The sequence below is a fragment of the Cariama cristata genome, unplaced genomic scaffold (assembly GCF_000690535.1).
Source record: "Cariama cristata isolate BGI_N322 unplaced genomic scaffold, ASM69053v1 scaffold19230, whole genome shotgun sequence".
Lineage (NCBI taxonomy): Eukaryota > Metazoa > Chordata > Aves > Cariamiformes > Cariamidae > Cariama > Cariama cristata.
This window is the reverse complement of record NW_009595471.1, coordinates 937-18,529: the sequence shown is the minus strand read 5'-3', so window position 1 is coordinate 18,529 and position 17,593 is coordinate 937. Positions and strand designations below refer to the sequence as shown.

Sequence of the window (17,593 nt, the reverse complement as noted above, 5' to 3'; positions counted from 1 at the left end):
AGCCCCCCCTAGGATTTCACTGCTCAATATATTTTTATCACTATGCACTTTAAGCAATATTTTTGATCAATTCCTACAATCAACATTTGAACGTGGTGGGTCATTATTTCTCTGCTGGCAAAATGACTTCTTTAAACCTTGTTAATCAATCTGCCTGGCTTAAGTTCCCGTACAACTTACGCAGTCAGCTGTGCAAACAGCGGGAGCTAGAAAGCAGCTTCCAGAGACACTTGGTTGGCATTGCCACTTAGGTGAAACTCCTCGCCAGGAGCAAATTCAGGTTAATTGCGGCAGGGTGAATTGCTAGGTGCCCTCTCCTAGCAGACGCCGCGTTTCATTAGCCTGGAGAACTTCAAAGCCCCAGTCCTTCCTGAGACTTCTCCGCTGATAACACCTCCTCATGCAGAGCAGTGGCAGTTAAATTGTTTACTCCTGCTTGAGATGGTGGAAAATTACTGATGTGCCTTCTCAGGGTCACCTCGCTTGCTAGGAAAGTTTTGGTCATTAGAGACAAGACTGTTTGCCCTTCTCCATTATCCTGGCAACTGCAGATGAGTTATGTTAAAACGACTGGATCTTGTTTTCTCCAGTGAAGCAGACCCGTCACACTGGCTCTGCCTGAGGTGCACTTTCTGCTACAGCAGCAGTACCTGCAGAAGGTGGGAGACTGTCCTCGAGAAATGGAAACTAATGAGAGAAACCTAATGGGGCTCCTGGTTATCTTCATTAATGAGTCCTATAAACTGCAGATCTACAATTGGATTCATTTTCCTACTCTACCGATTTCTGTAATGCTGATTATTGCAGCAGCTGGGCATTTAATTACACACAAATGAGAACAGAATCAAACCAGGGGAGAACAAAAAGTCACAGTGCTGCAAGTTGCCCTGTCAATCACTGGGTTTCACCTGCTTTTGAGCACAAGAAACGCCAAAGCTGGAGCTGTTGAGCCAGGAAAACTGCTGCTGAACACAAGGATGGTTGTCTCCACAGTGGAACCTGCAGAAGGTACCTCGTGGGGATGCCAAGCCTCCTGAGGACACTGTTTCAGCAGGCGGGGAGGCTGGATGTGCCAACTTGCTGTGGCTGAGAGGGAAGGGAACATGATAAAGGAAGATGGAGAAGGGGAAAAAGCAGCAACATCATGGAGCGATTCACGCTGGGACTCAAGGGAGGACAAATCCCTGTCCTTTGGACAGAAGCACATATGTAAAAGACGGAAGATGCATGTTCTTAACCCATTTTGGGGTCCCTACCTGATTCACTTTTCTAGGATATTCCACTTTTAAGAACACACCAAAACTTCCATCTGTGGGTGAGCATGGCTAAAAAAAAAAAGGGCACACCTTCTCTCTCTCTCTCTTTAAGCAAGGCAAATAACACTACCATATTAAATAACACCACACTATTGAAACAGTAACTACAAAGTACCAGTTCCAAAGCAAACTTAGGAAATGGATGGCCCTGCAAGGAGCAGAGGCTGGCAGACAGCATGTCCTGCCACGCTCTTGCTCCCATAAAGGAAATTAATGAGGACAAGTTTCCAAAGGATACTTACCCCATTTCCACTCTAGGTTACTGCTGGGGGATGGAGAAGATGGACAGACTGGTAGTACAACCCCATAAGTTGACTTTCCCTAGGAAACCCAGTGTGATTGCAGGTGCTTGGAGTATTCAAAGCAGGCTACACAGGTTTTCAGATTAGGCAGTGGTTTTTAAACCTGGTCTCCCCCTTAGGCAGATTCACCTTCCTTGTGCTTGAACTTCTCAAGGTAGAACAGATCGATAAAAATTACGTTCTTCACTGTCTGATCTGCAATTGCTATTTCAGGTGCCACAGCTGCTACTATAAATGTCTTTGTAACTACATCTGGGAGAGACTTTCTTCCACAAGTGAATTTTTAGGATACGATATCTCATAATTACTCATTTCACTATTCTGTTAAATAATCTGTCAGAGCATGAAAAAAGTCTTCAGTGTGCTCCATGACTAGAGGAAGTAGTTTATCTGGCTTTAAGTTAGATTTACAGATCCTGCCAATCCTTGTAGTACACAACGAACATAGCTCTGAGTCATGGGATTGCCTGCCAGCAGCCATGGCAGAATCAAAGGCACTTTCAGTAAATAAACGTAATTCACTTTAACTAGATACAGTTAAAGGTCTCTCCAGCCAAATGGAGAATAATATAGATACTAGATTTACCATATCTACAAGGCAGAAACAAAAAGTTTTTACTGTCATTCCAAACACACAATATTCATTAGTAAATGCAATAAAGTTTTGCATGTAATCCATTTAGTGACAGCTTCTAGTTCAGTAAATTATGCAATTATTGTTTGTTTTCATTGTAATATACAGAGAACTATTTACTGTTTAAATGCTGCTACTTACTCTTAAGGTTTTTAAATAGCTGTAAGCAAATACAAAATATCGTCACTGAGATTAATAATAAGAATGAAACAGTCCAGTGAGCTGAAATACAAAGAATATTCTACTACCGAAACTGCAGATTCAGGAGCTTTGACCATAATGATTTTGCATCTGAATATGGAAACAGAATCCTTCTTACATTAAATCTCTTTTTTTAAAAACCTTAGTATAAACTAGAATACAGAAAGCTGCAGCAGGTATTTCCAAAGAGCATGGATGTGCATTTTCCTGAGTTCATACTCTACAGCTAGAAGAACCTGGGTTATGCCCTCAGGGAGTCGTCCTCATGCAATCCCATCCACACACCTGCATACTGCCCAGTCCCACCCCAGCGCAGGACACACATACACAGGCTTGTACAGGAACACGTCAGGAGTCTCCTTCGGCTACGTGCTTGTCCTCATTTCTCCTCTCCTCCCCCTTGCTGCCAGCTGGGAAGGAGCTGAAGCCTTGATTCATGACCAGTACTGACTCCTCATATCTGCCCCCTTCCCACATGCCAGTGCAACTCCCAAGTGTAACCCTCATCTCCCAGCAATCATCCCCATGAGATACAAGAAGGACCCAGGGAGCCCTCTCGAGCCACCCTTACCGGGAAGAAGCAGTACAAAGCTTCAGTGGGGCATGAGAGGTCCCCTAGGACAAGGCCACCCACTGGAATTGCCCTCAGGAAGCCACAGCTCCAGTTTAAGAGAAGGCAAATAGCTAATATTCAACAGGAGACGAGTTCTACAACAAATGGGTCTATTTTAAATAGGCAAGACAGACTCCGGATGGTTTTCATGCAGAGCCACCAGTTCTTCCTCTACATTGTTCTGTCTCTGAGGATGATTCCTGCCTCAACACTAGCGCTGACCACTCCATCCCGTCATCTGCTACACCTTTCCCAATCCCAAACGAGCTAGTGAGGAGTCTGCATTAGGCTCTTTCCCACCTACCGCTGGCAAACCAGACACCACAGCGGGGTGACAGGGTGATTAATATGGAGTTCTCCCATTACTTAGACTTCTCACAACTGCAGCTGGATAGATGGTGCATCCCTATCTCTTTGCATAGTCAGATCAGACTATTTATTTTCACACAGAATCACACAGAAGCCAGTAAAGCCAGTAAACTACCGAACTGTAAAACTAGTTCACTACAAGTGACTATTTTGCTTCCTTGTAGAGACTGTTGCAGGTGTTATTCTGGGCAAGCATACAGACAAACGAAAGTCCCAGTGTGCATTTCCTCTACCAGGCTATTTAAAAGATGTCAAGCACACAGATGCCATTCTCTTCTGCTCAGAGACACTGTAACTGTGACCAGTGAGCCGTACTGGGCAGAAAGAGCATTCCCAATAGCATAAAAGATGAAGGGTTTGCTTCTAGAGTAGCATCTCTTATGACAACCACTAGCCTTCTGTAGTTCCAGCTGATGTTAGGCAAGACTAGTTAATATTTGAAGCTAAGCAGAAGGCAAATATATCCAAACCACTAGCATTTCAATAGAGATCACAGTACCTAAAATAGCCACAACTTCGTCGTCCTGGATGACTTCTAGGGATCCCGAGACCACAAAGCAAAGAGCATCAACGCTTTCCCCAGCATGATAGATGAGGTCCCCCGGGGCACAATGGATCGTCTGAAACTCCACAGCCAGGGCTCGCAGGCAGCCGTCGCTAGCCAGCCGGAAGGCAGGGTGCTCGTTAAAAACTTTCCGGTTTAGGTGCACACAAATATCTGCTCTCATGTCCTTTGGGCAAATTGAGAGAACCTGAATAAAAGAAAGATGAAAAATAATCAGCTGGGAATATGACACCGGGCCACCGCGCACTTTATGAAGTAACTGAATGGATGCCATCCAGTTATTTCATAAAGCTTCTGGTGGGAGTTTTATCCTGAATTAGGGTAGTCTTTTTCTACACATCTACTGCTTTCACTGCAGCTGAAAGGGTGACGTAGAAGAAGGGACTATTCTGTTGCACTGTTCTCATTCCTAACAGTTTTCACACTTGTTTTCCAGAATTGCAGATGGCACTACTATGTCCCGTTTGTGGATATCCCTCCAGACTTGGTGCCCAGACTATCCACCCACTGCTACTCTCAATCCCTGCAGGAGCACAGAATGGATGCTCAGAGCTGAAGGAGCTTGAAGACATGCAAAGACAGACCATTCACAATAGAAAACACCACATTTTGCTCACATCCAGAAAATCTAGTCTTCAAAAGTCTTGATGTAGATGACCACTTACCGACATGTATCCAAACACACCTTAGGGATTAGTTTCAGTGCCGTACACATATATAACAAGTAACCTGCCCTGGAGGGCTTACAGACTAGAAAATCCAAAGAGTTTGAGATTAGAGCAAAAAGAAAGTATTATGAAACCTTACAAAATGTAAAGTAAAGGTGAGTGAAAAACTGTCCTGTGAACATGAATATGTCTTCATAGTGGATCAATTAAACAAGATCTTCAATTAATTTCTTACCTTAAATAGCTTTCCCTATTGAAATAGTAACACAAATACATCTGAAGAAAGTAAGTGAAAATCTGTGGGTCTTGTTAGGTTTGTAAACTGTGTGTTTAACATTTGCACATCTTCCTGAACACACTAATGTCCTTATAACCCTAAAATGCATGGTACCTAATTGCACTGAGAAGCATGTAAAACCTTTTAAAAGTTTTCCTAGGATAAATAATACAAAAGAGCATGAGATTAAAAGCACTCTGGAAGTTTCATATAAAGACGACTGCAGACCATAGAATCATAGAATTATAGAATCGTTTAGGTTGGAAAAGACTCTAAGGTCCAACCGTTAACCCAGCACTGCCAAGCCCACCACTAAACCAAGTCCCTAAGCACCACATTTACACATCTTTTAAATACTTCCAGGGATGGTGTCTCAACCATTTCTCTGGGAAGCCTGTTCCACTGCTTTATCACACTTTTGGTGAAGAAATTTTTCCTAATATCCAATCTAAACTTCCCCAGGCACAACTTGAAACCATTTCCTCTCACCCTATTGCTCGTTACTTGGAAAAAGAGACGGATTCCCACCTCGCTACACCCTCCTTTTAGGTAGTTGTAGAGAGCCATCAGGTCTCACCTTGGCCTCCTCTTCCCCAGACCAAACACCCCCAGCTCCCTCAGCCGCTCCCCATCAGACTTGTGCTCCAGACCCTTCACCACCTTCGTTGCCCTTCTCTGGACACGCTCCAGCACCTCAAGGTCTTTCTTGAAGTGCGGGGCCCAAAACTGGACACAGCACTCGAGGTGCAGCCTCACCAGTGCCCAGTACAGGGGGACAATCACTTCCCCAGTTCTGCTGGCCACACTATTTCTGATACAAATCAGATCAATAGTACTGATTAATTTCTCATTGTATGGAATGAATCTGGCAGCTTGCTCTGCAGACAGCGTGAGAGATAGGGACATTGGGTCAATGTGTTGACTACCACTGAATATTAGCAAACAGAGGGAGATTCTAGTAACCCTGACTAAGCTTTGAGGCAAATGGTCATGTTAATATTGAAGTAAAGCCATGATTTTAATTTCTGTTTAATGCAGAAAAGGTATAATCATATTATTGTAAAGTATTACCAAAAGTCCTAAAGCATAGAATGAGAAAATAGCAAACAATTTCTAGTTTAATAATAACACTTAGTCCCTTTCTTATTTCAATAGATCAAAGCTCCTTTGCAGTCAAAGATACAATGAATGCAAAAAGGTGAAATAGAAGTTATTCTCCTATCCTCTGTATTACGACAGTCCAAGGCTAGAAGGGCCTACTGCAACCATCTGCAGCAACCTCTTGCGCTCATAATTTTCGTATCAGTCCCAGAACACCTGGCAAAACTATTGTCTAGAAGGCCTTGATTTAATGTTTTCAAATTATATAGGGTAGTTGTTCCAATGGACAGCTACTCTCTCTTTTAAATTATGTGCTGTTTCTGATTTTTCAAAAAATTTTCAGCAAACAGATAGTGGATCCTATCATTTGCTCAGATAAAAGACCTGCAATCATCGGAAATCTCTTCCACATGTAGGTGTTTATAGAATATGACTAGGTTATCCCTCAATCTCATCTTGAATAAACAAGAGAGATAATGTTTCTTGTGCCTAACACTATGAAGCACAGCTGTCTGTTTGGAAACTTCCTCATAGCATCAGGTTTTCTCACTTACAACCACCTTTCCAGATCTACCAGATAACTATTTTTTATTTGATTTAACAAAGAATAAGTCAATGTGGCTTAATGCTATTTTTCTGTAACAAAATGTACAGAACAGATTAAAATACCCTGTATAAGTCTGTTTTATCATAAAAATTAATAATAAACACATTTGACAAGACATATTCCCCATAAATCAACATTTGCGTTAGTAATAATGTCTTGTCTGAGTCGCTGTTGACCATATCCCATATCAGATTTCCATAATTTTATTAGGGGAAAATGTCAATTTTACAAACTTATACTTACCTTAGTCATTCCATTTACCATTAGAAATATGGGCACTCCTTAGTTTTTCCAGTAAAAAACAAAAATTAATTTTGATGGTGAGTGTTTCACCTCAGCCCTACTTCTGGATCAAACAGAAAGCTCACTATAATATAAAATAGAAACATGCCACCTTTCTTCTTCTCAATAGTAATTTAATGAAAAATTCTGCTTTCTCTTGTATCATGACTGATGATTTTTAAAATTTTTATCTACTCTCGGGCCTAAAACATACTTAGAAGTTTTTAACGTCCCTTTAATACTTTCAGTAATGTAAGTGCTTTTGACTTAACAAGGCCATGAGCTATGAATTCACAAACACTGCTCTTAAGATAAATGTGTGTATTCATACATGAATTATTTCCAAATTTTATCTTTTTAGCTTCCAAACTGCAGGAAAAATTGGTTAAACTATTGCAGAGGTTGTTATTGTAAGATTCGGAGATGTTCCAGGACCCTTTGTTCTTTGGACTGTTAATTAATTGTGTCCCTCAAGAATAAAAGCCATATGGATGCAAAGCAGCATATTGTTTCCTCACAAATACAGAGTTAAATACAGAGTATTAAAAGTGAGCACTCAAAGCATTACTCTTTTTATAGACACGACAAACATATCTATCATCACACACTGTAATATGAAGAGACAGAAAAAATTTCCATTGCATAGAAAAGCCAGTCTTAGAAAGCATAACTCAGGAATTTTCTGGTGTCATGATAAAGTGATTCTCCTAATGACATATTGCTGTATGGAGATATATGGAGATACCACTTATCAACTAATACGGCAGTAAATGAGTAATGATCCAAGAGTTAGCCAGGAACAAACATTCTTTCTTTCAGTTTTCTTGTCTGCTATGCTGCAAGTATTCAGAACAGAGAATGAAACAGATAACAACTAAAAGAAATACTTAATATTAAAAGATTTGGAAAAGGAGATTTGACTGATAAAGATAAATGTAGATATACACAGGGGAAAAAACCCAGCAAAGATAGACAATCTGAATATTCAACTATGTGTTTACTGTATGCTCTAAGCACAGGACTTCATGAGTTCCAACCTGACTTTGCAGCACTTCTTTTTGTGTTTATAAATATCAACATTATGAATTTAGAAGGAATCTCACAGATGCTACCAGCTTCTCTATTAGTTGTACTGTAGAAACGGGTTGTTGGTGACACAGATTACAGTATGTAGTAATTTTCCTGCTTCCAAAGAAGACACATAATGTGATATAGGATCGCATAGAAGCATTTGGAAGCTAATGATAAATAGTTCAAAGATCCTAAGAGCAGAAATGGGAAAATGAGCACTTCAAATTCAGACAAATATTCTTCTGAAAATTATCCCTTATTGATAATACAAGTCTTCGACATTCTTGTTGTGAAATGCTCTTACTGAGATGTCAGCAGTTTTAAGGCAGCATGCAACTAAAAAGATACAAGTTGGTAGCAACATGGTTGTACACAAGTCCATATGGTACAAATGCACACACATGGGTGTAAAAGAGAAATTTAATTTAAGGGAGAAGATATCCTGTAACACTCAATCTACTGTTTCACTGTTAGGGAAATGCCTCCGACACTTCATGTTAGGAGAACCAAAGTTCAGCTGGGATATTTGTTCTGGCCTGTGTATTCTTTCAGCAGCATATCAAAAAACACCAAGACAAATTTCCGAAGAGGAAATTTCCTTAGAGATTTCAAGACCTTTCTCAGTGAAATCTGTAGTTTATAAGCAAGGCAGGATATTAAGCTTGCTGACTGCAATGCTTTACTAACTGATGGTTTTGGAGCACGCAACTTGGAGCAGGCAGTCTGCAGGGACCAGATGCTTGTGCTGCTACAGAAGTTGCTCTGTAATAAATCTGTAACCATAGACTTTGCAGTCAACTTTCCCATATGCATCCAAGCAGCATGAAAGAACAGAACCTGCTATGTTTAAATGTAAAATCAGAAGAGAAAGTCAAATTCTACCCAGAAGAAATTCTTCGTTCTCTGTATAAGCTCTGTTTCTACCAGAAAAGGAGCAAGGCTCCATGCCACACATGAACAGTACACATGTATCCACAAACACCCGAACCACTGCAAAGCTGAGAGAGGAGAAAGTAAAGGACACAATGACATTTATCACTTCCCTTCTCTGCCCAGAAGATTAAACCTCCTCAAAATCAGTGTAAGAGAATTGCTGAGCTCTGCCATCATCACCTGGCACCCAATTGATACGAACCCCAACACAAGGACACCCAATGTAGAGATTCAACACCGCTGTCATCTCTAGAGCACCCTATGGCATATACAAAACGCTGGTGGTGAGCAAGAAGTTTGTGGTTGCTGCTAGAGATTGGGAAAGGCAGTAACCAGCTCTGGAAGACTCACAGGGAATTGTCACAAAATATCTATCTTTTCAGCTTGAGATCTGTAAGTGGGGAATAAAATCCCCAAGGAGGTTCCATCTGATTTTTTTCCTCTCCCATCCATTCTTCAGCATGCTCAGGCAGTTTAAGATAAGCCCCTTGAACAGCTCAAAGGACTCTGTGGGGAGCGGAGATTATAAAGAACTCAAAGAAAAGCAAACGAATCAAAACAAAAACTGTACAGATTAAGAGTGTGTCCAAACAATATCTTTCAGGATGGGTTTAAGTATTTAAAACAAAAACTTCCCCAGCTGGAAAACACAGGATGGCTTAGCAAATATTACAGAATATTACTGGCAGAGGCCAGTGAATCATGAACCCTATCTATTCGCAATTCTCTTTCAGCACACAGGATTCTCACTTTCTCGGGGTTGTAGCTAGGGGATATATTGACTGATATTCAAGCAAAGAGCTTAAACAGTCTTAGTGGTGGAATAACAAGGACCATTTCCTAAACGAATAACCGTAACAAATATTGGAGATACAAAAAAAAGTCTTTGACAATAAATAAAATAAACTCCTCCAACTTCTAACCAGCTGTAGGCCACAGATAATCTCCTTTTGTTTTATGGAGAAAGGCCACTCTGGATTTTCAGACATATTCAGCAGTCATAATCAAGATCAGTTCTTTCCAAAAAACCACAATAGCCTCTAGGCACCTGATCAAGTTACTCGGATCTTTAGAAGGATTTGGCTCATTTAAGTGTTGAATTCTTTTGCAGACCTGGCTAAAATTGTTACATTTGGCACTGGACGGAGGCCAAAGAGACAAAGGTAAGAAAATAGCTGATTGTCAAATCACAGAGCATCTTCCTGTAATAATCAGGTAATTTTGTAACTCACTCAAAGGTGATGTATGGAACTGAACAGTTATTAACCCTGCATGCATCAGGGTAATCTTTAATACATCACTGAATATCTTGGCACTAAGAATTAAATTTCAGATGCAATGGTGTGCTCTGTTTTAATTGCATTAAAATCCAAGGTCACTTGGATTTAAATGCTCAGAAATTGAGATCTGAAAATCAAGTCTAATAAGTTGAGTTTGGCTTGTTTTATTAGCAATACAAGAGCTGAACCAGTCATCAAAATAGTTAGATTTAGTGCTATAGTAACAAAATCAACTGTTTTTTAACTGAGTAACAAGTGTTAGAGACATTCAAAAATCCCTAGAAATTGGCTCTAGGTCACATTAAATTCGGTATTGTCAACACAGATCAATCCGGCTACTGGTCTGAAAAACAGGGGAAGATGAGAGGCATCCCTATGTGTTTTAAGGAATCAAGTGGTTCACCAGCGCAGATCCTGCCGGTTTGTCTAAAGCATTGAAAAGTGTGGCACACTAGTAACATCATTCACTGACAACCCAAACTAGCAGATCCCAGGTTGCCTAAGGGTTGTACGGTTAACTGTCATATCGTTTTCATTTTGCTATAATATCTATTCCAAGCACAGTCATTACCTGACCTTCTAATGGGGCAAAGGATAGCAGACTACAGGGAATGCTATGATTAAAAATCAACTTTTTAGATAAAAGAAAGAAAAATAACATCAGAAAGAATATGGCATACATCAAAGAATCTCTCAAGTCACAACATTTTTTGGAGTGACAACTTCGGCCACAAAGGTCACCCTTGGAAGAATGAAGTCGGTCAGTGAATTATTTCATTTTGTGCTTCTTCTGGAGGTGGCTTTATTTTCTAACATGCAGCATTATGTAAAGACATTCAAGGGTGAAAGCATTAAGAAAACAGATCCGGAGAAGACCTTCCCCTAGATGTGGTCTCTGGAACTGACAGCCCCTCTGTCAGTTCCATCCCCTTGGCAGCAGTGCTCAGGAAAATGCCCAACCCATCTTCTCGGGTACTTATTCCCCCAGGAAATAAGCTCAGGAGCTGCTCCATAGCCCTGGCATTTCCTCAAGCATGACAGGTTCATAGTTTAATCTGTATCAATCTCAAGATGAACACATCCAAGAGGCAGAAATAATTGTGGATAATCTTTCCTGGCTCTGCACAGAGCATACAGGAGGTAAATAATCCATACCATCCATAAAGGTGAAACAGAAAGCCCCACTGGTGCACAGGCCCCACTCTTGGACCCGTGTGAAGGACAGTGAGACCCTGACCATCTCTCCTGCATCCCACTCTCCAAAGAACCGTGGATTGCAACTGTACCTGGTCCTAGCTCAGCTCTGTGAGGTGAGGGAAGACTTCTTGTTCACCTCGTCCCGATCTGCAAGGAACGACCAACAACCCCGCCTCTACAACGAAACAAAAATACTTGTCCAAACGATTTTTACCTTCCCTCTTCAGCAGGGAATTTTATGTAGCTGTCACACCTAATTTTGTAGAAGTTCTCTTTGGCCACGAAGCTTGGAAGCCTTCTACCCCGGTCATCCACGAGGAAATCCAGCCAGCACTTACAGACACCTCTATGTGATGGGACACTGTAGGAATGGCAGCCTGCTTCCCCTATTCATCTCAGGGTATCTCTAATTATTACTACAGCTCTTGAAGATCTTATTAACAGCAAACACAACTAAACTGCACTGTCCATCTGTAGACTAATGTTTAATAAAGTTACAACCTATGCCTATTTACCATAAACCCATCTTTCATGTATAAAAGCTTAGTGGGCCAGAAGTGAAGAGTTTTAATATTGTGTTATTTTCCTATGATTTCCATTTCAGTCATTGGAATGTGGAATTGGCTCTCATTATTTGAATCTCCATTGATGCTTAGATTGAGACTAAATAGACGCCTTTTTTTTCTTTCAGCCTATGGCTTTTCTAAAAGAATTGACTGTTAAAACATGATAGACATGTATTTAATTGCTTTCTGAGCAAATCCTAAGCCATACAACATCACAGAGGTCAAGAAGAGAAAATCTTTGGGTTTTACTGACATTTCAGAATGTTATCATTAGATGAGACTGTGAGACATCTGCATGTTAGTTAATGGTTGTTCTGCTTTCATGTATAATGACCTATTTCTTATAGGAGAGCTAATATCTATAAATTTTTCATTTGCTGTCTAGAGATTTCAACAAAAACTAAGAGATTTGAATTCAGTGTGTGTTTCTTATATCAAAGTATTACTGTAAAGATTTTTTTCAGCTGCTTAAAAATGGTCATATATAGAGAACGCACTGCCTCTTTTTTACCTCTCAAAAAACACAGGTTGTGCTGGATGAGAGATACAGTTTAGTACATAAAGGTTTTTCAGTTTTGTCATGTTTTTAGCTCTGCTGATTATTAGATGAATAACCTCAAAACCTGTAGCATTAATCATAAAAAAATATTCCATCTTGTTTGAGCCACTGTTACACTAGGAGATAAGAGTCCATGTGCATGTATTACATATATCATCCCAGCTGTCAGAGGAGGGCTCTCATGTTTAAGTGATTTAAGATTATGGATCAGAGGCCACTTGCTTCCCCTTAAGTAATAATAATAAATATGCTAATGCTTTTAGTGTCATTGTTAATTCCTTATTTGCGAACACTTAGAGACAGGCTGAAGTACTGTAGTTTGAAGACGAGCTATTCCCAAGATGAACAGGGAAGCCAAAATTGTGTGCTTAAGGCACCATCACTTCAGTGAGGGAGAACAAGTCCTCTTCCACATACAAGGACAACAGACTGGGACTTTAAGACAAAGTTCTGTTTGGGACAGCTTGCTCTCACAAGCAGCAAGGACCAGATCTTCCTTTAACTTCCTCCATGCTAACTTCCACTTTGTCTTCAGTTCCCATCTAAGGATTCATCCTTACCAGTTTTAGCCAAGTTCTTCTTTGGGACTACACATTGAATGTGTCATTCTAGATAGATATTTGAGATCTGATGCGACAAATCTACACGTTAAGTCATAGTAAGTCCAATCAAGTTATTAACTTATATTTTAATTTCAAGCATATTAATTTAAAATCATTAGTTATCAAAGAAACACAAGCACATGTGTTTATTTTTACTCCATCAAATTGCTAGGATTGTTCATCAGCATAGGAACCTACTGTAACACTCATATAAGAAATTTAATTCTTTGTTAGTATATTAACCTTCTTGTTCTTCGAATTTGGATTTCAAAACAAAGCCATTTCAACATGCTGAGTGACTGAATGAAATGTATTATAAATTTGTGGCAAATGATGTTGCAAAACACATTCCAGTGTGACAATGCAGATACATTTGGAACAGTTTGGGATGTAATACTGTATGTTAGGTTGAAAAACATCCTTGGATGATGGAAACTGTCTGAGTTGTCTGATGGAAACTAAAAAGTTGAGAAATTCCTCACTAATTATCATGTGTCATAAGCACACGTGTTTTGCAAGATAATAAGAAGCTTATTGAAAAGTTCGTTAAAATTAAGGAGAATGGGAAATCATGTGATGCAAAGATACCCAGACAACAGACTGGTCAGAATCTCATTATTGGAGCTTTGAAAACTAGACTGGAAGAAACCCCTAAGGTCACGTCCAGGCTGTCAGACAAAGCAGTGCAGAAAAGCAACTCAAGACCTGGGGCAGTAATCCCCTATTCCAACCTAAGCTGGAGCACTATCTGGGTTTAGCCACTCAGCTGCAGGTGCAATGTAGTCCCATTAGCCCCACTGCATCTACGGTAATAAATCTGACTTGACTCTGTGTACCTTGGAGTTCCTTACAGTGCGCTCCCATGCACTGGCTGCTCTAGGTTTAGTACAGATGGAACCAATTTAAATGCAGAGGGTCTTACAACAGGGCTTGAAGGTGTAATGAAGGAACTAATGCAAGAGAAATAATCCACCCTACATGACTAGTCTCTGGGACTGTACCACTGTTTCTATCATTTTTCAGCTGGGATTTACAACATTTTCTCATTTGTTTTGGTGAAGCACATCATAACACCTTCCTGAATGGAGATAAAGGTAGGTTGGCTGCCTGGCTACGACACAGCTTTCCACCCTTTTGCTAAAACAAACTCTGACTTTGGCTAAGGTCCTGCAGCTGAAAGCAAACTGCCTGATCCTTACACTTGTACAGACCCAGGGATGCTCAGGGAGGGCACTACAGGCTGCTGGTGCTGTTGCTTTTGCAGACTTGCAGGCTGTAAGGGATACAAAACACCAAAATATTCAAACCGGTGCTCAAATTCTTACTTTTATCTTGTCTCTGTTCTTCTGTAACATGGGCTTTTCTGGGAAGTTCGATTAGACGCAACTACTGATGTCCAGATGCAGAGGTTCCTGAAATCCTTCCAGTGTTTAAATAGGTTTTGGATCCAGGCCTAAGTTTAGGCAAGTCTTTACCAAGGGAAAATTGTTAAACACCTAAGTCACAGATTTTACAGCCATATTAATTATCTAGCTAAGCAGCCACTACTGTCTTACAGACCAGAGAACACTGCTTACCATGAGTCAAAGATTACGGCTCTAACTGCATTTTTATTATCTATAAAACCGGACATGCGGAAACTATGGAAGGAAATTTCAGTAATTAAAGCATAGGTTCTCCTAATTAACTGCAAAGCATCATTAAAATCTAATGAAACTGTAGTGGAATAATACAGGATTCTGGCTTAACTACAAGGAGATAAATGCAAACGAAAGTTGAATTTTCATATGGTTTGAATTTACACAATAGGAATGAATGCATTTACAGTAGTTTACAATATAAAAGTTCACTTTTAACACTATGAATCAGCATGGGGAAGTTAGGGTATTAGTGTATAAGAAGTTAACATATTAAAGAATGTGGCATACTGAAGCACAAGAATCAAAGAAATCAAAATCCTTGTAACTTAAAATAGTTGCATTCATGATGGTAAACCGAATTTCACAGCAGATGATTAATAAGATAACTGCTGTTGCATCAGCATGATGTAAGGCTAAATTTTTCAATGTAGTGACTTCATCTTGGCATATCTGAACAAGCTGCATCATCATTCCATGTTACGCAGTAGATTCAACTGAAGCAAGAACTGCACACTCTGCAAGGACTAAGACATTTTAAGATATTAATCTGCCATAACGCTTCGTTACCCTCCCTCGGACACTCGCCCTTTAAGTTCTTAGGAGGGAAATCTTCATGGAAACTGGAGCTTGAATGCCTAATTTCAGCTAATGTGCACCAGGTCCACAGAAGCCACAGGAGCATCATCAATCTCCACTGACCAAAAATCTAGACCTAAAACTGTTATATCTTGCCTGCATTCAAGGTATTGCTTCAAGGTATTGCAGGTAGAAACCCTCCTATCTGACTTCAGCTCTCTAAAATATCCAAGGCTAGACAGACTCACTGCACATATCATGGAGAAAGAGAAGCTCCGAGGACAAATCACTTGGTCTGTCCTGCCACACGATGCATCACGCTCTGAAGATGATCTTCTTTAATCAGCTTTTGAAGAAACCTAAACGACCAGTCCTTTCTGAGGGCAAAAGTCCTGTAGGACTTCTACCCTGAATGGCTGCCAGCAGTGTCACATTTTCTGTACCTCCCTACCAAGGCCTTAAGGTCTAGCCAAGAGATTTTAGCTCAAGGAGATCAATCTCTACTGCCATTAAATCCTGTACTAATTATGCTGATGGATATGTCGATGTCCTGGGCACCAGCAAAAGGTCCAAGCCAATCAAACTCATTTAACTGCAACTCATAGATGCCAATACTTTTCAGAATAATACTGATGTAGGTTAGACACCAAATTATGTTCTTGGACTAATTTGAAGACCAATTTCCCATTGATTTCAATAGTTAAGTACATTAAAATTATTTAGTATTTAGGCAAAGTAAGACTGGAAAGCATAAAATATTTACTGTAATGAAAAATAAAGGCATATTTCCAAAGCAGCAAAACAGTTCTTTTTTAAATCATCCAGGTTTTGATCCAAACACAAACATAATAATGGAGTAGCATGCAGTTAAGAATTTGTTAGTAAGTTACATGCTGTTATACAGTCCTGTTTCTAAGAAAGCACACAATGGACACAAACTCTTGCTATCTGAATTGTTACCTCATGTATTCATACCTTCTCTGTGTCAATTCCTTTAGACATGGACCAGGTTGAGACAATATAATCCATGACTCTTTCACTAAGGCCTTTTGGGACTTGATATAATTTTAGGAAATCCCTCACATTGTTCAGCATCTCATGGTATCGGTTGGTGTTGGCATACATTTGCTGGAAAATGGTGGTGACATTTCCAAAAATAGTTGCATAAAGAAGAGCTGAAAAAAACCAAAGGTAATCAAAAATAAATACATATACTCCTGTAAATGCTACTCATAATTCAAGGATAACGTCAAAGAATTTTATGTATGGTTACAAATTACTGCAAATACGTTGGTGTAAACTGAAAATTCCTATTTATGCACACACTCTCACGCACATACATGTACAGAGTTATTTATTGAATTTACCCATACAGCTCATACAGCCACTCAGTATGCATTAATTTACAAAATCAGTCATACAGATAATGTCCAAACATGGAGTTATTTAAAAACAGCCAGTGCATTTCAACTCTATATCCTATACTAATCCAAACTAATTTTCAAATGCAGCTTCAGCCTGCCAGTAAACCTTGAAGGCACTATCCAAAGAATCATGTGGATCTCCTGTAAGATTGTCTCAGCTCACACGTGCTGTGAGTAGAGAGCGGCGTCAGTCCCAAAGAAGAAATGAAATGGAGAAGAAAGGAATCTGGGAAGCCTGGCAAGAAGATATCTATACAAATGGGGTCCTGTGTCAATGGCCAAGATGTGCACAAGAAAGATTCAGAGTGGCATTTCACAGCCCAATTTCACAGCCAGCCCCAGCAGATGACTTGGGTATGTCATGTCAACTCTAGATGCCAGTCACTAATGATTCCAAAGAGAGAAAAATTGAGTTAGCAAACAATAAAGTCCCATTGCTGAGGGCATATGACTAGGACAGGAGGAGGACACGGTGGAGTAGAAAGCACTACCTCAAACCCACTCCTGGAGTTACCTTCTCTTCTGGTTTGATTCTCCCTTTTCCAAACATGCCACCATTACTGTCAAGCTCAGTCAGCTGAGTTGTGCAACACCAAAGAATGACATGCCATATTTGAGGAAATCACATGTTTAAGCCTTTGCAACAGAAAAGGCAACAACCTCAGTATACTATTACAAGTGTGATGCAGTGAACACTATTTGACGGAGAACGGTTAATTTCTGAAGCCTGAATTCAGCAAAGCATTTAAGCAAAAACTTAAATGCACATCTTTACTACTGCTGTCTTGAATAACGGTGGATTGAAAGACG

The 17,593-nt window shown here is 40.0% G+C and overlaps 1 protein-coding gene across 1 annotated transcript in view; it reads right to left on the bottom strand.

Moving 5' to 3' along the window:
- The window catches only part of LOC104163335 (potassium voltage-gated channel subfamily H member 5-like), a gene marked incomplete at its 5' end in the record, with an annotated part of 23,002 nt that extends 6,468 nt beyond the window's left edge, over positions 1-16,534 (bottom strand). The window contains 2 exons of the mRNA XM_009702318.1: positions 3,935-4,187; positions 16,335-16,534. Coding sequence (XP_009700620.1) covers positions 3,935-4,187; positions 16,335-16,534 — 453 coding nt within the window. The remainder of the gene's footprint in view (positions 1-3,934; positions 4,188-16,334) is intronic.
- Between the last annotated feature and the right edge of the window lie 1,059 nt (positions 16,535-17,593).